At 38.8% G+C, this 24,107-nt stretch overlaps 3 protein-coding genes across 3 annotated transcripts in view; all 3 read left to right on the forward strand.

Annotated features, from left to right (window-relative positions):
* Nucleotides 296–18,292, forward strand: LOC109848457 (NADH dehydrogenase [ubiquinone] 1 alpha subcomplex subunit 8-B-like). Its single transcript, XM_020417957.1, has 3 exons — nt 296–448; nt 525–728; nt 17,836–18,292. The coding sequence occupies exons 2-3, from the start codon at nt 535–537 to the stop codon at nt 17,972–17,974; spliced, it is 333 nt and encodes a 110-aa protein (XP_020273546.1). The 5' UTR covers nt 296–448; nt 525–534; the 3' UTR covers nt 17,975–18,292.
* On the forward strand, nt 19,002–20,432 carry LOC109846725 (peptide-N4-(N-acetyl-beta-glucosaminyl)asparagine amidase A-like). The gene has a single exon (XM_020415972.1). The coding sequence runs from the start codon at nt 19,002–19,004 to the stop codon at nt 20,430–20,432; it is 1,431 nt and encodes a 476-aa protein (XP_020271561.1).
* LOC109848318 (peptide-N4-(N-acetyl-beta-glucosaminyl)asparagine amidase A-like) overlaps nt 23,074–24,107 on the forward strand; it is a 5,334-nt gene continuing 4,300 nt past the window's right edge. The window contains exon 1 of the mRNA XM_020417761.1: nt 23,074–23,633. Coding sequence (XP_020273350.1) covers nt 23,131–23,633 — 503 coding nt within the window. The 5' untranslated portion in view covers nt 23,074–23,130. The remainder of the gene's footprint in view (nt 23,634–24,107) is intronic.

Below are 24,107 nucleotides of genomic sequence, written 5' to 3' on the forward strand. Positions count from 1 at the left end.
CAGATATAATGAACATCCTAATGAAATCTTTCGTATCATGTGAACTATATTTTTTTCAATAGCATCTAGTTTTTTCATATACATTTTATATCCGTATCCATAACCGTTTATATATCCACATGTACATTCGTATCCGTATCCGATTTTAACGGAAAAAGATATAAATTTTGCTTACCGAGATATATTTGTATCCTTATCCGAATTGAGAAAACGTAGATGAATATAATAAGTATTATATCCCAGCCCCCGTCCGGACCAAAAACACCCCTACGGATAAGGTATCTTCATATTGGATCCGGATTCAGTTTACAGACCCGACGTAAAATCCGACCCATTTGCAACCCTATGTCCACCCGATGTCGCCGGCATAAACGGACTCCAAGTCTCTGCCAGTCCTCTCTCCTTTGCTCGCGCTCAAAATCACCATTTTTCTAAATCTTTTGCTGAGGTGAGACGACGAGCTTCAACATTAACCCTAATTCTTGATCCCAAATCCCTAACCCTAATTCGATATTCTTCTTCAGGAATCGTTCAATGGCGACGAGCTCGGCCGTCGATGCATCGGGGAACCCGATCCCGACGTCGGCGGTTCTGATGGCGTCATCTAAGCACATCGCGGCGGCGTGCAGATCGGAGAACATGGCGTTCATCAACTGCAAGAAGAAGGATCCGAATCCTGAGAAATGCCTCGAAAAGGGCCAGCAAGTCTCACGCTGCGTGCTAACTCTGTAAGGATTTCGATGTTTTCGCGCTAATTTTCCTCGTCAATTGATTTTTCTGAGGGTTTGGTGGTAAATTGGGTCTGGATCATTTTCTTTTTTTTTTTTGAGAAAAAGGATGGATTACCAACATAGTAATCCAGCCAGCTAAATTAAACAAAATTGGTTGTTACAAAAAAAAAGTATTCATCCCCAACCAAGAATGAATACCCTGGATTGTCAAAGTTTTACAGTCAGATTCACCTAAATTCTTCACCCCCTAGCAATTGATAACAAAATATCAAAAACTGTATCAAAAGATCAACACATATACATTTTTTCATATGTAGACCACAAAAGCAGACTTCTTTCTTGGGCTTAGTCTTCATTCCAGCAGATCAATCACCCCCCCAGCTGTGGAAATTGAAATTCCAGCAACAGAAGCAGCTTTTTTCCTCCTCCTCTCTTGTAGCCTAGCTGCACGATCATATACCTGAGAACCTATCCAAAATTTTGCAAAAGTCAAAATTTTGTTCAAAAGTTCTAATGATCTCCTTTTCTTATTTGAAAAAATTCTATCATTTCTTTCCTGCCAAATACACCATATCAGAGAACAAAGAATCACATCTCTCTCTATGTTCCCACTATCATACTTCTCATCACTCCAGTTCTTCCAAATATCTTTTAAGGAAGATAACTTGAAATCTTTCTTGATATTCAATTTAAACTGGACAGATCTCCAAATAGAGTATACAAACTCACAATTAACAAAAAGATGAAGGTGATTTTCCTCCTCCTTGGAACAAAAACAACACAGCACATCCATGTGAATACCTTTCTTTACTAAATTCTTTTTCGTATTTAAACTACTTCTCAAAGCCAACCAGACCAGAAATTTCACTTTTAGAGGAACAGAAAGCTTCCAAAGATTTAAGCAGTCATACCTTGAGCCTCCATCAATAAGAAAATGATAATATGTTTTAACAGTAAACTTGTCTTTTGCTTCCCAAATCCACTTTCTCTTATCCTCCCTGTGAACAAAATTAATAAGCATAATACTGTTCAACATATCATAATATTGAAAGACCAGATTTCCTGTCAGCTGTTTTTGAAATTTAATATCCCAAATCCAATCATTATTTAATTTTTTCCTCAAACTGGTAATAGTAGCATAAGGGAATGATGCAATGTTATAAAGAGAAGGAAACATAGAAGCCAGAGTATTTGCACCTGTCCATTTATCAAGCCAATAAAGAGTATTATGTCCATTCCCCACATCTATACTAGTACTGCATAAAAAGCTATCAACATTAATAAAAATAACCCTCCAGAAATGAGATAGGGATTTTTTGTCAGAACAAAAATAATCTGACCAGTTTTTATTTTCAAAATACTTGTAGAAACTTATTTTTTTCCATAGATCCATCTTATCATCAAACCATTTCCAAATCCATTTTCCCAACAAAGCTTTATTCATAGTTCTCAAATTTATAATACCCAAGCCACCTAGCTTTTTGGGTCTGCAAATCTCTTCCCATTTAACCAAATTAGATGAATTTTTGTGTTCCAAAGACCCAGTCCATAAAAATCTTCGCCTCATCATATCTATTTTATCAATAAGCCACCCTGGAAATAAGAAAAAAGACATCCAAAAAATTGGCATAGAGGAAAGAACTGCATTAACAAGCACTAATCTTCCTCCCCTTGATAAAGACTTTCCTTTCCATAAGGACAATCTTCTTTCAAACTTATCAATAATAGGAGACCAATCCTCTTTTTTTAATTTTCCAGGTCTCAAAGGAACCCCAAGATAAGTGATAGGAAAACTACCACTTTTACAATTTAACATGCCAGCCAGATTATGTTGCAAGATCTCATTATCTTCAAGAGCAATGAGCAAACTCTTGTTAAAGTTTATTTTTAATCCAGATGCTAATTCAAAACAGTATAAGATCAGTTTCAGGACTGTCAGCTGATCTCTATTGTTTTTACAAAAAACTAAAGTATCATCAGCATATTGAAGGCATCAAACCTTCTGGGACATATTAATAGGACCCAATCCTTCTATAAGAGATGCTTCAGCTGCTAAATTCAACATATTGGTAAAAGCATCAGCTGCCAAAACAAACAAAAGAGGAGATAAAGGATCACCTTGTCTAACTCCTCTTTTAGTAAATAGATTCTTATTGTATGCCATATTTAGTTATAAATGTAGATTCCTTAATATATGGATATGTGGATAAGGGTAGTGGAGTTAGATTGCGTAAATGAACTGGTGTGGTTGCACTCCAGACCTTTATAATCAGCTTCCTTCCTCTAATTTTGGGTATGTTTGCAATGTAGCCCTTTGGTCTGGCTCAATGTTGAAGGAATTGAATTGGGTTATGAGAGGTCTGATGTTCAAAAGCAGACTATGGTTTTTGTTTGAGAAAATGAAGTTCTTATAGTGCATTATGCGATATATGAGTCTGTAAATATGAAATATTCAAGAATAACTCTTTATTGATGTGAGAGCATGCTGGTAATTAGGAGTCTATGGGAAAGAACTGAAGATGAAACTAGCCTATTTTTGAAAATTAAGCAGGTGATTGTTTTTAAGTAGACAAATAGAAAATTGGAAGCATGTTCTCAACAAATTAACAATACCATGCAAAGGGAATTCATCTCATGCTAAGAGAAATCTAATCCAATATCTGCTGGTCCTCGTTCGTCATTACCATGTTGAAGTAAATAGATTGTGCTATTTGAGTAGAAAAGACCGGAAGAAAGATAATTGGAAGCTGAAATGTCATGTAGGAGTAGTCGTAACTGCTACCATGTTACTAACAATGTTCGTCCAATATTAGTGATCTTTATTAGGATTAACTATTCCAAAAAGCTATGACAATGGTTAAATTCAGTAAAATTTAACGGTGTAGGCAACCATATTTCTGATTTGTTGATAGCTTCTGTCATGTTCAAGCTAAATTATCATACTCATAGGCCTGGGAATTTTCACACGTAATCATTAAAAAGTATTGTTTGTGGAACTTGATTTACATAAAGAATACATAACAAGCACCAAGACTCATAATTGAATCCCTACCAAATTGCACCTCAACTTCAGGGTGGGGGGGCCAACCCCTAAGCGATTTGTTTGGTTAAATTTTTTTATCAAGCCTAATAGACATAAACCCTATGTTATAAATATGTATCTTCAACCCTCTAGTGTTTAAAAGAGAGAAAACAGAGAGAAAAGGGAGGTGAGATTGGAGTTCGAGAGATGGACCGTACTCTTGCATTGATTATTAGTGCAGTTGTCATCTGGTAGTACTCCACGGGCATAGGGAGTCACATTGATTACTGAACCTCATCAAATCCTTGTGTTTCTATGGTTGTTTATCTATTTTTCTTTCTTTCTTTGGATGATCCATGGCTAGATTTTCCATTGCGCTAGCTAACAAAAAGCAGGATAAGAAGCTTGAGCGCTTATATTCATTACTCATTAGCAATCTGATGCTGACTAAGGTGGTAATATTTTTGTTCTTTGACTATGTGATATGTTAACATTTTAGAACACAATTGGTGTGAATTTGTATCCTGAGATTCTGAGGATGCCTTGTTAGAAATCTGATAATTATACCTGGTTTTAGATAGAGGAATATGATTAACGTTTTAATTAGTTAATTTCAAGAAGTGTCTTATAGAGTCTACGCTGTGCTTTATCATTGGAGGAGGAAAGGTTGATTTCTATTTTCTGGAAGAAAAACTGGCGAGGTAAACACGAACTGCATGTTAAATGTCTCCTATAATTAGTCTTTATTATAGTGATTGTTGATTCATAATCTTCTATTTAAGTTTTGTTAGTTTATAAGTTGATGAAAAAGTTGGCTCACCTTTCTATTTGATTTAGCCTGTCCTATTTTTTCTTAAATCAGTGTAGAACAATGGTGTTGAATAAATAGTCTATCCACATTGATGGTGAGTTAGAAAAAGAAAAGGAGGGAGTCTTATATTCATGTAAATTATTTCTCAAGGACAAGAGTCTGGAGATTGGAATAGTGGAGAAAGGCTTTGGTTTGTAGGGGCAATTACCAATAGAATTGTCAATATGGAACATATGAGATCCTATTCAAAACGCAAATTAGTTCTAGGATCTATTTTAATCTGATGGGCAAGTCTAGCTTATTTGTCATCTCCTTTGATATATTGTATCTATAGTACAAGTGTTGAGAAAGCAACAAAAAATTTAATAACATGGATTTTGGAGTGTCTGTAAGTAGTAGAGAGATCTTTGATGGTGTTATGTGGTTGCATATTAACTTAAACAAGTGACGGAACGGAATTAGCGAAGCTGTGCAAGTAAAGAATTATCATTTCTTTCTTTCCTTTTTTTCATTTCCTTTTCCACATTTCTTTTGGTGTTTTCCCCCTCTCTTTTTGCTCCTCCCCTATTTTATGGAGTGAGATCACCTTGGTCCCTTTTGAGTTTAGGGCCTTCATGGTGCCTTTGCTTCTTTCCATGCCTTCTTTGATATTCATTGATATCATGTCTTACTATTTGGTTCTTGCATCTTCAGAACGTGGGAAACAAGTGCATTAACCTTCATCTAGATAGTAGCATCTGAGAGATTTAACATATTTTCTTTTACCTACATGTTTGTACTTGAAGATCTCCAATGTCGTTCAATTTATGATTTGAGTGAGTAAAATGCCATGTAACTACATGGGCTTGTTCACTTGGAGCAACTTCTTCAATCCCTAGGATATCTTTTTATAATAGAATCTTAGTGCTTCAGTATCTAGCCTACAATGTTTTAGCCCCGACTTTGTTTTTGATTAGTTGTTAGTGATAAATTTAATTGAAGGCAGTGATAATTTTATATCACAACGGTGGCTTGCAAACTGTATGGTACTATGGGTTCTCATTTAGAAATGCCAATGTTATAACATAGTGCTTGAATCTGTTAGGTTATCAAACTTCATGGGTAAGTAAAATCTTGATCAATAAATGCAAGTACCTTCAAAATATTTTCCATCAAACATTTGTTGGAGGTATAGCCTAAGTAGGAGCCAAGAGACAAGCAAGAAAGTAGTTGATGTTACCTCGCTTGTCATGGGGCTCATCATCATCATCATAGCCTGTCAAAGCTACAAACTTTCACCAACATCGTCCTTGAACAACAAACTCCGCACAACAAGTTTGTCGACGTACCCTCATCATTGCTGACAACATCATCGAGTGACGAACCCTTCACAATGGGCTCGTCAAGCCATCTTCATCGTTGTTGACGCCAACTGAGCCTCCAACACTTGCTGTTAGCGTGCCATCACTGCTCGAGCTCCCATCACAAAGGGAATTTCCATAGGTTCTCTCAGCGTAATAGTTGAGAACACAAATATGCTCAATACAATATTAAGCTCACTCAGTTACATAATGAGACTCTAAAAGCTTGCTAGGCTTGAAGTAAGATGTGATTTATGATTAAAGTTACAGAAAGTGCTAGGCGGCATAAGCGTTGGACCCACTACCTAGAGTGCATATAAGCAGGAACCTTGACGAGACCTATGCAATTTTTAAATTTTTATTATTTTTAGTTAAAATAATTAATGATAAATATAATATTATAGAAAGAGGTAGGTGCTGCTAGGCACCGGACTAACATCTAAGCGGATTAATTTCTTTGTTTAAGTGGTGATGGAGGATCATGAAATGTTGGTGAATGAGGCAGAGGGTTTACAGTTGGTTGAGGAGGTTGGAGGAGTTCGGATGAGGATGAAGGACATGGAGGTTGTGACGGAAGAAATCACGGCCAAGACTTAAGGGATGTAGTCCATGTAAGCGGCTCTTGCTCCCCTAGGCGCTTCAAGATCTAGGTGGGCGACCTAGCTTTTTAGAATATTTTATGATATTTACCTTAGGAAGACATATTGGTTTATAGACCGGATAAAATGATAGTCTTATTCGTAATGGTTCTTCAATTGTTGGTGGTTGGAATGCTTAACCCGATTGAGGAGTTAACTTTAAATAGCTAAGAATTACAATGGTGTGAAAGATAATTCCGCTGGAAAGATTAGGCACAAGATAGAGTAAAATATTTAAGTGAAAAACATGATTTGGTAAGTTGTAAAAGCAAAGATAAGGCCACATGTTATCTTGCCCAAGCTTGAGCAGCCTACAACCATCAAGCAATAAAAATGAGCATGAGGTGAGAGTAAAAATAGTTTCAAATGTTTGCTCAAAAAGTCCTTGTGTTCATACTAGGGAAAGGGTACTTCCATTTTGGGATAAACAAATCCATTGGACTAGAATATTCCATGGGAGAGAAGAGCTTGTGTGGAGAAAGTAGGAAACAATGTCAACATGGCGATGTCATCAAAAACTTTTATAATATAATACTTCACACGATATAGTATTATATGGGAGATCATGTGTGAGCTGATAAAGGATAAAATAAAATATGGGCTCAATCATAATGATCATGAAGCTCTTTTGATGAAAATATAATGTAAAAGAGACTTGAAATTTCATCTTTTGCCAAAGTTGCACTTAAGACACAAAATTACTATGTGGTGGAAAACGTATATCTCAATCAAATAACGTATTTATATAGCTCCTGTAAAACCCATATGAGTTGCAGCTTTTTAAATAAAACATTCTCAAAGTTGCTTACAAATTTAAATTTAAAGGTTGTTTTGTTAATTCTAGTGGGTAAGCAAATTGTTCAAAGGGAAGATCTATGGGAAGATTTATAGGAGAACCTGCGGGAATATCTATGGGATGATTAAAGGGAAGGTTCGATCAAAGGAATATAAAAGATTAGTGTCAAGATCTATTCTTACTTTACTATTAGCAAACTTTACAAATTTTACCTAAGACTCATGACATAGAGACTTCATCAGCTTCCGCTCTAAGCTGAGATCCCAAAGCTTCATGCAAGTCCCTCTTTTTTTGAACTTAGATAAACACTTAGCTTGTTTGCTTGCTTTCTTGTTTTGCTTGCTTGCTTGCTTTGTAATTTTGTTTCAAGATTGATTTTGCATTATATAGCTCATTAACATTCATTTGTCATCCATGTACTATGTAAAATGTACAACATTTTAACATAATATTAGTACACATTAATTTAGTTTCATTAGTGAAAATATATGATTCTCACTTCTCAGAAGGTAGTTCCCTAAAAAATCCATTTCAAAATAACAAAATTTATTAAATTTAGTAACCTTTGTCCAATCGACATGTTTCTTAAGCGGGTTACTCAGTCGGATATAGGTACCCATTTCTTAATGTTTAGACTCTAATTTAGATTTTTTTACATACGTTTCATGTGCTAAAGATATGATTGTTAGATGTCATAAGTAATCCTCTTGTCCTGAAACCTAAAAACATAGGGCAAATTCTATCTATAATATTATGTTTTTGTGGGAGTTATCACTTGGATTGGAAAGAATGCAGGAAATTTGTTGAGATGCATGTACATATCATTCATTCTAAATCTTCCATGTGGCTTTCTTTTTCCTACTATTTGGTAGTCATCTATATGTAAAGAAAATTCTTAAATTTTGGTGTGATATGTTAGCTAAAACAAGTAAAGTTTTCACAAACCTACCTCTTTAGTTAAGGGTCTAGTTCCCTGTAAAAACCCTTTTTCAAATAATAAGTGTTTAAAATTTAGTAACCTATGTCTGACCTATACCCGTTACTTAAGTGGCTTACTCCGCTGGATACTTGTACTCATTTTTATCCTATTTTTAGTGGTGTTTAAACTCTAATTTAGGATTTTTTTACACATTACATGTGACAGAAATATCGGCTTGTTAGGTGTCATAAATAATCCCCATGTCCTAAAATCTAAAAATATAGCAAGAATCCTATATATAGTGCTTATGTTATGTTTCTGTGGGGGTTGTTGCATGGATTGAAAGAAGACCTAGGTAGTCAGCCAAGGTACTGCCTCGGCCTAGACCGGCGCCGAGTGGGCTAGGCGCTTGCATTTTAAAAAAATTAGATGTGACACTACTCTATGTGAATCTTTCTCTTAAGAAAGTTTGATTTTGAACTTAAGTAATATAAGAAGTGTAAATATTATTTATGTTTGCTCACCGAAATTAAAGTAATTAGCATGCCCACAGCACTTCCTAAATTTTAGGATGCAAGAACTAACTTTTAGGACGTGAGAAACTAGAAAATTAGTTATATAGTTTAGAACCCATATTTTATAGCATATGTTACTTTGACACGCCAAACTTGCTGTCGTACCCGTGTTCAATGTTTTAAAAAGGCTCCGCTTAGCCCGCCTAGGCATACACTTAGACCTAGGCGGTACTTTGGCTGCCTATCTAGCGCCTAGCGCCTAGGCGATATCAAGATTGCTTACCTAGATTTTGGGAGTGCTTAGGGGAGAGTGGTCTGCCTGCATCGACTGTACCCCTTAGACATTAATCATGATTTCCTTCATTGCAGCCTCCATGTCTTTTACCCTCATCCAAATCTCAACTACGAGCACCTTCTCTACATCTCTTGACCTTCAAGAAAGCCTCTTCCACCGCCACTTAATAAATCTGCGTAGTTGCACTTAAGCTTTCTATAATATTGACATTTACTATCAATAACTGTAATAAAAAAATTAAAAAAAAGGAAAACACCTAGGTCCTGTCTGGGCACCTAGGTGCTAGGCGTCAGGTTCAACGCCTATGCCACCTAGCGCTTTATGTAACCTTGCCCTTGTCGACTACGTTTTGGGTGTGGTTCTGCACCGAATGCACCGAACGCCAGAGACATAGAGCTAAAAGTTTTCCGCACGTGAGAAGAGGTTTTAGATAGGAAAAAATGATCTAGTTATCGATTGGTTTGATTTTTGTACCTCATAACCCATATCGGTTTTTACGGCTTTGAGGATAGAGGAAAGAGGCGAAGAATCTCTCTCTCTCTCTCTCTCTTTTTCATTTTCTTATTTTTTATTTTTTAATGGAAAATGACACCAATAAAATATGGTGGTAACATGAGGGATGTTTGACCATGTGACTAGGTTTTGTCTTCATTAGCTTTTATCTTTTCTGGATTGGATAACACATGGATAGCATATGGTAGTAAGGTTGCTGATAGCGGATGGCGGCGCATCGCGGCGAGGTACCGTTAAGGCTATTTGTGGCTATTGCGGCAAAATAACAGTAAATAGCGCACAATCAAATAGCTATCAAATATAAATATATTTAAATATTCTAAATAATAAGAAAAGTCATATAAAAAATCTAAAAATTCTACAAATGCATACTTGATGTCTAAACATGAAATAGATGTGTAATAATTTCATAATATTAACAAAATACTATAATTATAAAGATTAAAGAATAAAAAACGTGCCTGTTTATCAAAAAGACCATTATTTGTTCCATTTCTTCAACTTTCAAGTCTAATATAAAAATGCTCAACAATAAAAAATCATTGATTAGTAACATTATCATTATATTAACTACTAGAAATTTGACATAAAAAATAAAATATTCAAGCATAGATAAATGACTAAATGAGCAAATCTAGATAATATCATGATAGGTAATAGCAATCTATAGATACTAAGCAAGCAATAAAGATCAAACTCCAAACACATAACATGTGCAAACTCCAAACTCAAAACTCAAAAAGTCTAAATCAAAGCAAAATAAAAACTAGAAGTCTCAAAAGTGAAGTGACTAAAGTCTGAATTCGAGCAATGACTCATCATCACCCATCATCCTCATCATCATCAGCAGTGCCGAGTAGCAAATCTCATCTCTCAAAGCATCCTCGTCGCTATCATCATCGTCAAGTTGGATATCCTCCTCATCCGAGTCTTAGTCATCAATAGGTCCCTCCTCATTGTCCTCCGAATCTACCTCTTCGTGGGCTCTTGAACTAGAAACCCTATTTGCCATCCTTGTGGTCCTCCTCGGCTGCAAGAACTCGTCTGTTCCAGCTGCTTCGGAGATAACTCCGAGTGGAATGTCAGTCCCTGGATAATAATCCTCTTCCTCAGAGTTATATCCATCCACCACCCATGAAGAAATGTGTCGATCGTCTTTAGCAAGTAGGATGTCCTTCTTCTTTTCATCCTTTCTTGTTGTATCCATCTTAGTTCTGATCCTTAAATTGAATTGCACATAGACTAGATCACTCAATCTCTTGCTATCGAGCCTATTTCTTTTCTTTGCGTGGATCTGCATTCAAACATAAAAATATCATTTCTTTCAAATTATCATTTTATCATTTATTGTTCAATGACTTCAAATTCAATCTCATTTTTTAATATGAACAATTGAATATGAAAATTAAAACAAGGTAGTGAGTGATTATCCTTTCAAAACAACTCCAATTTCTTTCACATCTAGAGGAGCTACCTGTCAATCTCAATATCCTAAGAGCCATCATTTGCATGTAAGACATGTCTCCACCAAATGTATCACACCAATGAGATGATTTAAGAGGGTAAAGAAAATTAATCAATTGATTGATTTGATATTTTGATTCAATCTCAAAACTAGCAAATATATATCAAAATATAAGTCAATACCTGGATTACGGTCCTCAACAATTCTCTTCACTACTCTTTGTGCTCTTGGCTTTCCATGGATGAAAGCATCACAGTCCCTATACTTCAACATCTCAGTGGAGTAGATAGTATCAATAACAACCTCGTCAATAGTATCTTCATTCCTAAAAAATAGCTCAGCACAATCAAGAACTGCTTGCTTAGCTTCTGCACTCTTCTTAGCCACCTCATCCTCCGCATAATAGAAAAGAGGATTTAGGAACCATGTAACTAGGTGAAGAGGACTATCAAGCCTATTCTTAGCATGCTTCTCTATAATGGATATGATAGACATATAATCCTTCTTTGTCTTCTAAGCAACTATGATTTTCCTCTTCACTATTTGAAGCTCTCCAATAATAAATCCCATTGAGGGACAAGTATCTGAATCGACCATGCGAAGAAATTTGAAAAGAGGCATGAAGACCTTCAAGCAACTCCTCACACCTCTAGAAGGTTCTCGATATCACCATAGCATTTGCTGTAAGAGCTTTCTTCTTTGTAGCCCTAACAAATTTTAAACGCGTAAACTCATCTGAATTTAACATAGCCATCAATGCATCATTCTTCTGTAATAGACTTCCTAGTGTGAGGAATGCGGTAGCAAATCCAGTGGTGCTCGGCCAGACAATGTCCTTCCTCCTCGTGCACTTACGCATAAGTGTCAAAGTCCTGATGTGGCTATAGATAAAAATAGTCAATGCCCTTGCCTTCTCAATTGTATTCTTAAATTTTGGCAATTTTTCAATGTCCTGCAACATGAAATTGGTTGTGTGCGCTGCACAAGAAGTCCAAAAGATTCTCAACCTCTCACTTTTTAGCTTCTCCTTTGCAGCCATGTTCGCCGAGTGATTATCGGTGACAACTTGTACAACATAGTCTGCCCTTATCTCCTGGATGCACTGATCAACCCACTTAAAAATAAAATCTCCGCTATGAGATTCAGCAGACTCTTCTATCGAGTTGTAGAAGATAACTCCAGCACTAGAATGAATGCACATGTTCATAACACATCTACGTTTTCGATCAATCCACGAATCTGTCATCAATATGTAGCTGGTAGACTCCTAAAGCTTCTTATGTGGCTCCAAACCAACTGAAGTACGAGATACTGCATTCTTCAACAAAGGCTCTCTCAACTGATATATCGTCGGTCCCACATAACTTGGTCCAAACTAACCAATAGCTTCACACATATTATTGAAAGAAGGGAGCATCAATGTATGAAATGGAATTCCTGCTTCATAGGTCCAAAGAGAGACCTATTCGTGGACCAACTCCTTCTTTTGTGCTAAGCGCATCAACTGTTGTTTGCTTCATAGTCGAAGATGATGTAGGCTCCTTTGGCAAGAATATAGCATATCAATGGATAGCTCCAAATTCACGGGGCCTCTTGTTTTCAATCCGAGTGATTTCTTCCGCATTCTCAATTTTAAAACTAGAAATATCGACCTCCTGCCTACGCTCAATCTCATAGCTTATCTTGTCTAACTTCCTACCCTTATTTTCAGCCATTGTTGCTTTTACCCTCACTATAATGTCAGGAGTCGCTTTCTTGTATGGTTTTGTATTCCCCCGACTACTAGTTAAGTGCTCTTTATGACGGGAAATGTCACCAGTGGTTTCATGTCCATACAAAGTGCACTTGATCTTATTTTTCTTAGGTCATTCTGGATAAATTGCCCAATCCCATCCAATATCATCTGAAGGACGCGGATGTGGGTGTTGAACCGAATCTCGAGCCTCAGTAGTTAGATTTGGTCGGCTTTGGGAGCTACCTGACTCTCGATTTTGAGAACTCATCAATGGATTAGATGCTGTAGAGGACAATTTCATATAATGGTTGAAATTATGCCTATTCAATGAACAATAACAAATAACAATATAAGTACTAGAACTTTACAATATTAAAATTTATCAACATATTATATCATTTATCAATAAATCATAACTAAAGAGATGGACTATTAAATATTAATTAATGAATAATTGAAACAAATAGCACTGTAATTTGATTTGCGTCATTGAATTGATATTGATATTGATATTTGGGATTGTGAGAAAATTACTGATAATTATTTGATTATACTAGGCATCATGCACGGGTCACAGTATCATGTTTACACTACCTCAAGCTTTCTAAGTTCTAACAAATACAAATGTCCAATAAGGGGGGGGGGGTTCCAACCACACATATTACTGGTAATTAGATATTTTAAAAAAAGTATTTAAAGTAACAGGAAGTGATTAGAATGGGATGTCATTAACATTACAATTGACTTAACCTGAAAAATTACGTAGACATGGAAGTATGAAACTTTTGGCAATACGAAAAATACAAGAAATTTACCTTTACTGATAATACAAGAAATTTACACCTAACAAGCATTTCATTTCAAAAATCAAATTATTACCTTCTTCTCTCTGTTACAGACGAAGCCCAACAGAGAGGAAGGTGGCCGGAGGTGTGTTGACCGGAGAGAGAGAGGAGGGTGAGACCATGAGAGAGAGAGATAAGCTTGACCGGAGGTGTTGCTGGTGCGGGAGATGGCGTCGACCGGAGGCGGCGTTGACCGAAGGCGGACCGAAGGCGGCGCCAGAAGAGTTGCCGGAGGACGTGAAAGAGAGAGGCACAAGAGGGAGAGCAGGCGGCTAGGGCACAGACAGTCGGGATTTAGGAATCAGAGAGAGATGGTTTTTTTTTAATGGGTTCGGGTCGGGTTCGGGGAAGGATTTATGAACCGGTTTTAGCACTTTTCAGTACTAATACCCGCTATTTCGCGCGTTTCGAGCACATGACGGTTTTCTCCGCCAAACCACCCCGCGATCCCCTTAAACAGCGCGGTGAAGCACCACGACCGCGATTAGCGGCGCTATTAGCCACTTTTTACAACAATGTATGGTAGCTTTAAAGAAGTTGGAGTTTGAGTTTTTTTGTCTCCGTGTGATGTTTTATAAATTTACCATGTCCCGCACCTGCACCCGTACCAGTACCTATGCAACCTAGTTTATAACAAATAATATTGTTACAAGAATTATAAAGTTATATTTTTCATCATCTATACCAACAAAAAAAAAAGTCTAGGCTATATGAAATTACCTATGGGGGCTTAATGCAATTTACCTAAAAAATTCGTGGGGGTTTTCTACAAAAGCTATTAGGGGTTTAGTATGGTTTTGAAAGTTCATGGGGTTTACAATTCACTGAAAGTTCATGTGGGGTTTACCTTAATTTTACTACTTCCCATTATGAAGTTAATTTAAAATAATGAATTGCTTACACTATGTATACCTCATTTAAATGAGTATTAAAAAGGTGGTATTGTACATTTGTACATGATAAAAATATTTAATGAGTTATTTTAAAGAATGTTTATATCATGAAGATTTTGTCTATTACTCATATAAACAAGCATTCTGCATACAAATGTTAAAGATTGTTACCCAAAAGAATATATCTTTGAATTCTCATGTCTAAACAAGCATTCTGCATACAAATGTTAAAGATTGTTACCCAAAAGAATATATCTTTGAATTCTCATGTCAAATAAAATGCAGGGTTCTTATCCCAAAAAGATTGTTACCCAAAAGAATATATCTTTGAATTCTCATGTCAAATAAAATGCAGGGTTCTTATCCCAAGATTCCCAACTATTCGAATACGTCATTCTGGATCTTTTCTGATATTATCATATAATGCTTTATATTCTTATATATGATAAAATTTTAATGAGCTACTTAAAGGAATGGTGATATCGTGAAGATCCTATTCTTTACTCGTCCATACTAATATCATTCATTCTAAATCTCTTCCCTAATATCATTCATTCTAAGTCTCTTCCCTTTGCCTTTCCTTTTACTACTATTTGGTACATCTATATATGAAAGTATTTTTAAATCTTGGTGTAATATGTTAGACAAAAAGGGCTTCACAAACCTGCCATAAATATGGCCTATGTTAAGTCTGATTCCATGTAGAAGCCCTTCTTTTAAATAACAAAATTTATAAATTTAGTAACATATGTCCCGAGATACCAATTAATTTTTTAAGCGGGTTACTAGGTCGGATATAGGTACGCACTTCTTAATTAGTGTTTAAACTGTAATTTAGATTTTTTTTAACGCACACATTACATATGCTAGAAGGATAAGCTTCTCTGATGTCATAAATAGCCTTCTGTCTTAAACCTAAAAACATGACAAGAATCCTATCTACAGTGCCTATTTTTTTTGGTGGGGGGTATCGCCTTGATTGGAAAGAAAATAGGACATTTGTTGTGATAAACGTAAATATTGTTCATTCTAATTTTTCCTCTGGCTTTCTTTTTCCTACTTTTTGGTACTCATCTGTGTATAAAAGAATTTTTAAATCTTGGTGTCACATGTTCAACAAAAAAATGGTATTTTTTTTTCACAAACCTAATATAAATATAGGCCAAGGTAAGGGTGGTTCCCTGTAAAAACCTTTTTTCAAATTAAAAAAAGTACAAATTTTAGTAACCTATGTTCCACCTTACCCGTTTCTTAAGCGGGTTACTAGATTGGATATAGTTACCCATTTCTCAATTTGCCTTTAGACTCTAATTTAGATGTTTCACAGACATACATGTGCCATAGATAAAGGCTTGTGAGATGTCATAAGTAATCCCCTTGTACAAAAACCAAAAAACATGGCGAGAATCCTATCTACAGTGCCATATTTCTGTGGGGGTTGTTATTGCATGGTTTGGAATGAATACAGAACATGTTAAGATATACGTAAACATCATTAATTCTAAATCTTCCTTCTGGTTCCCCCCCTACTATTTGGTACTCATCTATAAATAAAAGAATTTCTATAGTCTTGGTGTTATATGATGGCCAAAAAGAGTAACTTTTTCACAAACCTACCATAATATCTCCGAAGATCCCTATAAAATCATTCTTTCAAATAACAAAACATATAAATTTTAGTAACATATGTCCGACCTACCCGTTTCTTAAGCGACCAGTTACTCGTTCGGATATAGGTACTGGTTGGATATAGGTACTCATTTCTTAATCAGTGTTAGAGTCTAATTAGATTTTTTTTAACACACGCATTACATGTGCTAGAAAGAGCCTTGTTAGATGTCATAAATAATTTCCTTGTCCTATTATCTAAAAACATGGTGTAAAGCCTATCTACAATACATATGTTTCTCAGGTGCTTATCGCATCGGGTTGGAAAGAATATGAGACATGTTGAGATAAACATAAATATCATTCATTCTAAATCTTCTTTTGACTTTCTTTTTCCTACTATTTGGGACTCATCCATATATAATACGATTCTCTCTTAAGTTCTCTTGTTTTTTGAGCTAGAGTGAAGGCTAACTCAGTCAGTTTTGTTGGACATTGAGCGAAATACCAAACGAGTTGGCTAGTTTGGGTTTATAAAGTGGCCCGAGCATGATACATGGTGACAGCCTCATTCGTCGTTCTAATGTTCTGCATGACCTCGGCAGTCCCCTTCATAAGCATCCCCGTCTGACCCTTCAGAGGGGCACATTCTGTTGCTCCAAGGACTCATTTTATTGTTGTAGTGTGTTAAAAGTGTGCCGATTGAAACTGCTCCTAAAGTGCATTGTTTCCTGACTCGATCTTCTCTATGTGATCCTCTATAATCTCATGTTGATCTTGTACATTTGCCACAGTGAATGCCGCCTTCCCTACCCATGCCTCCACTGCTTGGACACCTAATTTATGAACCCAAACTAGCTAGTTTGTGATTCACTTAGTCCATATTCCCCCATTAAAAGTACCCATCATGTCATCCACTCTCAATAGAACATGAGAGAATGACTCAAGAAAGATCAAGTTGTATTGCTTTACTGATCTGTTACCAATGAAGTTTCCTGTTCTCTCTTTATAGGTTAGACCTCAGTTGCAAGTAATGTTTAGTTTGAGCTTTCCAGATGATTCCATAGATCACCGACTATAACTCCCAAAACATTTTCCAAAATATCTAGGGTTCCCTAATAAGTACCGCTTGGTTTCCTACTTATATCTTTCTGTCAATAATGCTTACCTCGCAATATATCTATTGCAAAAGAGTGCAAGAAATTTACAGGTAGAATAGTTCAGATGTGTTGTGTTGTCATCTAGTATGCACTACATGTGCATCAAGTAAGCGCTAGTGAAGACTATGACAGGTATCCTTGGTTGTCTATGTAAGCATGACTCGTATATGGTAACACCAAATATTTTCTGCATTACACACTATGCTTTTCAAACCTCATGTGCGGCCTACTTTATATTTATTAAAAAAAAAGGCCTTGCAGCTGGACATGCTAGTATTTTGGAACTTCTGCATAGCCTGTTATTTTCTTGCTTTCACAGATAATATTGTCTACTTTTTGATGTTGATTTTACATTGTACATTGGCAAAGCCTTACATTTGAAGTCAATGATGTAATCTGTACAAGCTATGCTAAACTATGTATGAATATTGTTGGCAGCATTGTGGATTTGAATTATGAGTTTTTGGCATGAGCAGGATTCAACCTTTACCTTTCTGCCTTTTTATTAAAAATTACTTTTTGAAGCATCTGATGTCTCGTTTGCTCCAGGTTGAAAAGCCTCCATCAGAGGTGCACAAAAGAGATGGATGCTTATGCAGGATGCATGTATTATCACACAAATGAGTTCGACTTGTGTCGTAAAGAACAACAGGCATTTGAGGCCGCATGCCCGTGGTCTTCCCAGTAACTCTCGGAGGGAGCTCACAATGTATGTTGTTATTAATGAAATAAATCCTAGACGGAACCTGAATTTTTGAATTAAATTCTTCTCATCTCATGAGTTGCAACTTTAACGTGGCAAATATAACAACAAAGGCCCTGTTATGGCCTCTCCGATATGGTTGCTGAGATGTTTAAGTTACTTTGATGTTTTCCTTTAATTTGTACTTTGTTGTGTTTTTAGGCCATTCAAACCTTAACATTTTGATTGCTCTGCTATGTGAGTACATGGTCACCTTCATGCCACATTTCCTTCTGTATGAATATATGATACACTTTCAGTCAATTTTTCATGACGGTTGTTTTATCTATCTTACTTCTATATTTTACCATTAGTGCTCCTTAGTTTGGGGTATTTTCTCCCATTAGTGCTCTCTATTTTGGGTTTATCTTCTTCCAGGCCTTATTATTACCAGGCTTCTGTTAGTTTCTTCAAGCTATCTTATTTAAATGACTTACTCAGTGGATCACATAATAAAATTTGACTTTTTTAGTTGAATAAATATTTAATCAGGCATGTTAGATCCCTGGCTGGCTAAGTCCTAGCTGTAGGCAAAACCTGGCCACCTCTGAAATCAGTTCTTTTACAGCCAAATTAGGCAGAGGTTACCATGAGATCGAACTCTGAAACTTCACACCCCCTAGTCAGGATGTCGAAGTGTAAACCAGTCCTTGTTCATCAAAGTCCTCCCACTGTATCCAAACAAACATAACCTACAACAAAAAAACATGACACGGGAGAAAATCCATATGATTTTGTACCCGTAGTCGCTTCCCTCTGCTAGAGTGCCCTTTTTGCACGGTGCACAGAAAACGAAGGAAATAACCAAGAAGCATACCCCTCGTGAGTACGTACATATTCAACTTTCACCTGCAAAACATTTCCCTACTGTTTCTTCACTCTATAAATCTCTCTCATCACATCCTTAGCGATCCAAAGCCCCGAGACATGCATTTCCTTCTCTTGATCTTCTTCCACCTCTTTGTCAGCAGCCATGCACGGTCAGCGCCACCGCCCGAGCTTCCGGAAGCCCCCATGCCGTTCCCGTCGCCCCCATCAAGCTCGCACCGTCGGCTCCTCCCCTACCACCGCCAACTACACCGCTCCAGCCAACTGCCCTGCCCCCTGGTCCCGAGTCGTCCTCGAGCTCTCCGCCTCGGTCTCCGACATCCAAAAAGACCGCATCGCCGCCATCTGGCTTAACGGAGCGGAGATCCTACGGACCACCACGCCGTTCCCAATGTCCCCGGGCGTGTACTGGCGCGTGCGGAAGGACGTCACTCGGTACACGGCGCTGCTCCGTGGAACTTCTGAGCTTGCCATGATGCTGGAAATGATGCTGGAAAACTCAAATTTCACCTTTCCTGGGGTATACTCCGTCAATGTTTCTCTTCATTTTTATCGCGGCGCCGTGCACCAAAGCCACGACGAGGGGCGTCTTAATGCTCACCCGACAATCCGAGGCCTCTATCGGGAGCCTGCCGATCTAATCATACCGGTGTCAAAAACTTGCGGGAATGTCGACGGTGGATTCTGGTTCAAAGTTACGAACGAGTCGGACGTGCAGGTGGCCAAGATAACTGTTCCGAGAAATACATACCGTGCCGTTTTAGAAGTTTACGTCTCCCACCATGACGACGATGAGTACTGGTACTCCAACCCTCTTCGCACCACCACATTAGCCGGCCATGTTGGCAGCGGGTACGGGTCCAAGAAGCCCAACGGAGGGTTCCGTCAGGTGTGGCGATGGATCGATGAAATATGTCGGCTCGGCAGTGCCGTTCCCGTCATATACCCTGGCTCCATCAACACCTCTTCTGGGTCCAGTGACGGCGCATCGGGGCATCGACCATCCTTCTATGACCTCGACCTCACCCCTTTCGTTGGCCAGCTCGTTGATGGCCGACCACATGAATTTGGCTCACCGTTCGCGACAGCCAGCCATACTGGTCTTGTTGACGCTAACCTCCACTTATGGCTCGATGCGTGGTCTGACCAAGTCGAAGGCGCATTGGTCCGATACAAAGTCCCGACTCTTCGTATGAGCAAACAAGCTGACTGGCGAAACTCTGACGGGAAATCTGAAGTTGAGGGACAGACCATCGTTCGGTTCTCTGGCTGGGTGAGCTCCTCTGAAGGAAATACAAGCACGAGCATCCGACATAAAATCAAGTTCAAGAGCCACATTGAGGTCGAAGACAAGGGAAACACCAAGAACGTCGAGATGGAGAGCAAAGCGAGGACAACAATCCGAATCGAGAGGGATCATGTAGTGCTCAGGAGAGTATCGGTTGACACTGAGAATCCATTGCAGATGATGACGATGAGCTCGAACGGAGGGGGAGGGACAAGGATTCACAAGACGAAGATGTCCCATGAGATGATGGAGATGAGGAGCATGACGGCGGGGAAAGGTGAGTTTTAGCACAATTACTGATCGGCAGGAGGCGGAGGGGTCGGTGTTGGTGGAGGACAAAAAGGTTGTTTGGGGGAGCGGCGACACAAAGTCGATTTATAAGTTTAGGGATGAGAAGATGTGTTATTTGAGGACGGTGAACATGGTCGGAGGGAAGGTGAAGGAGGACGAGGAGACCGCGTCTTGCTCGGCGGTGGCTGCGCTTTAAGTAATTTTGGTTGTGTTTCTTGGTTTGTCATAGGGTATAGTATATAGATATGAGTAATTTGCGAGCGAGTATTTTGGTGTCTCTGAAATCTTTAGTAGAAGAAGTCGAGTTCTCGCGGTGTATCTTGTATTTGTTCGGAAGTTTGTTAGCGTTTCAATAGCTTAATCAGGGGCAATGGAAATCTATGTTTCTCTAAAAATTTTGATGAATGCGAACATTCTTAGATGCTTGCAGAAGTAATATTAATATAGAGGACAATCAAGATGATGGTGTTTATTGAAAAAGAAAAAAGAAGAAGAAGAAGAAGAAGATGGTGTTTGTTTAACCAAACCTGTTGGTCTGGGAAATTAGGAGACCTCGTGTAGTTGTGATATTTCTTTGAAATAAGAAATAATCAAAATTTGTGGAAAACTACACATCAAAATTTCCAGGGACGTCACATTGTCACGTATCTTACAAACCAGAGGGTCACAAATAATGGCAAAGATTGATTCTTAACTAAGGTCTCCCACGGTATGTTAATTGGACGAAGAGTTGGATCACTGTTTGAACCCATCGATATTGTGTTCCGCCTCTGACGTCTCCCAATATCCTCTCCCTCCGAGCACAACTGCTTCATCCTTTATTGGCCTCTGACGTCTCCCAGTATCCTCTCCCTCCTGCCACCAAGAACATCTGCACCGTTCTCATGAACGATTCTGGATTCGTCTGCCATCGGCCTTTTCAGCATCTCTTCATCCTTTATGAACATCAAGCTTGCCTCTGCGTACATCCAGTATCGACCTGGACTAATGAGCTCCACCCAACCGTAGTGATGTAGAGCGCACTGCTGATATATTTAAGGAGAAACAAGACTGTCAATAGCCCAAATGCGGGCCCAGCGGAGGGGAAAAAATTTGCAACGAATAACGGGCCATATCTTTCAAACCATACGTCGAAATTGGACGAGTTATGTATGTAAATCGCGTATTTTTTCAAGACAGAGTCAACCAAACCCACCATTGTTCGGTTTTGCCGCCATTTGTTTCTCGAAATTCCCTCCGGATTGAGAGATATCAGAGTTTTTGTTAGTTTTTTTTTTACTATTTTAGGTAATGTTTTAGGAGTTTATTTTGATTGGTAAGAAAATTCGGTTTGATTTCAAATTTGACCGATTTACTTCTCTAATCATAGAGAGCCTTTTAAGGAGAGTTTTGTTATTTCGCTTTTTGGTGAAGTTTGGGTCCTGGTAGTTTCTATGTAAGCCCTAAATGCATAACTTTTTTATCAATAGAATTTCTCTTTTAATGTTTTCTTCGTGGATTCGAAGTTCTTCGTGGTCGTTCTTTATGGATTCATAGAGCACATCTTCGTGGATTCCGAGGTTTTCACTTCCTCGCTGCGTTATGTAGTCAGGCTCTTCTCGATCTCCCTCACCCCCTCATTCCCTCTCGACATAGTTCACTCATTTTACATCATCTCAGACTAAGCAGTTTCATCCATGGATCCAGCCGCACAATCTTGGACTGTCCGTGCGGCTGCGTATTGGGCGTGGCCGTATTTGCAATGTATAAACTAGGATTCTTGCCACCCTTTTCAGAGGTTCTGGCCAAGATTTCTTGCATCAGAATCAAAGTGACGGCTGACATTGTTCAGGGATATCTCCGACGAGTCTAGGCTCTGGATCATGACCACGGCCGCGTTGATACAATCAGATGACAAGCAACGAACAACAAAGATTTGAAGCCCTTTTCACCAACGGGAAACGATGTTTTTTTTTTCGGCAACAAATTATGACTGTATTTCCAAATACGTCCTAAGTGGCTTATTCTACTGGTATACTTGATGTGCACTTATTATATAGCAAGAGCGATCACAGCGAGTGCTGGGTCCGAATCCACCCTGCGTGGTTAGCTGATTCAATATTTGGTACTTACCCGCTCGGGTTTAAGTGAACAGACATACACTTGCCTGCTGTAAGTATCAATAATCCTGCACCTAGGACTCAATACATAGGATACTATAAAATGCTCGTAGTTACAACACGCAATATTCTTAAAGGTATTCTGGAGATAAATGTTACGTAATCATTCTACTGACCGTAACTAGCTGTCCTTCTATTACTGACATCAAGTCCTCGAATAAACTCTTGAATAACATAGATCAATTACATCCGCACATTTTAGATAGAAACGTACAGTTGTGATCTGAACAAAATGTGCTCTGCTAAACGAGGAAGTGACGAACACACAAAATTCGAAGGAAAGATCCAATCGAAGAAGCAACCAGGAAGGACCCCTAATTCTCAAGTACCAGAACCCCCAGCGGAGTTCTCAGTAAACGTTTAATGTGTCGTTAATTATAAGCCAATTCCTCCACTCATCGTGTTCGGTAGAGAACAATACAACGCAAAGTACTCGAAACACATTTTGTTCGTGTCACCAAACACAATGTAATTAAATATATATATACACACACCCGCACACACCAAATCTGTCAAAAAATCTCGCTCATCAAGCGATGACACAGATGGCTCACACTCTACATTACCTCTCCCTTCTTCTCCTTCTCCTCTGCACTCCAACTTCATTCTCCGCACCTCCACCGGCCCTCTCCTTGGAACACATCGACCCGACCCTTCCCTCCGCGTCCTCCTCCCCAACCAACCCGGAATGCTCCATCGTCGCCCTCCAACAAGCTTTGCCGACATGGCGTCGGCTCCCTCCCGCCTCCGCCAACTACACCCAACCTCGAGAGTGGCCGTTCCCGTGGACCCGCGTCATCCTCGAGCTCTCCGTCTCCGCCTCCGACCTCCAACAGCACCGCATCGCCGCCGTCTGGATCGACGGCGCCGAGGTCCTCCGCACCACAACTCCGACCCCCAAAGCGCCTGGCGCATTCTGGAAAATTCAAAAGGACATTACGCGATACGCTGCGCTCTTACGGCGAGTGGGTAATTCAGGTGGGGTTGTTTCGATGATGCTTGAGAATTCGAACCAGGTTTTGGCGGGAGTTTATAGCGCGAACGTTTTTACAGAGGAGGATGTTGGAGGGGAAGAAGAAGGTCGGGTCACGGCATACATACCGAGATCAAGGGGTGTATCGTGAGCGCGGCGGAACTGTTGAATTTGTTGCGGTTTCCGATAGTTTCTGGTTTAAGGTGATGAATGATAGTCACTTGGTGTCCTCGGAGGTGAAGATTCCGATGAACTCGTATAGAGCCGTGCTTGAGATTTTTGTATCTTACCATGGCGAAGATGAGAACTGGTACATGAACCCCCTCCGGGCCACCTACCTCCAAAGCAACCACCACAACCTCTCCTCCGTTTAAGGTGATGAATGATAGTCACTTGGTGTCCTCGGAGGTGAAGATTCCGATGAACTCGTATAGAGCCGTGCTTGAGATTTTTGTATCTTACCATGGCGAAGATGAGAACTGGTACATGAACCCCCTCCGGGCCACCTACCTCCAAAGCAACCACCACAACCTCTCCTCC

This window comes from Asparagus officinalis, chromosome 7, assembly GCF_001876935.1.
Source record: "Asparagus officinalis chromosome 7, Aspof.V1, whole genome shotgun sequence".
Lineage (NCBI taxonomy): Eukaryota > Viridiplantae > Streptophyta > Magnoliopsida > Asparagales > Asparagaceae > Asparagus > Asparagus officinalis.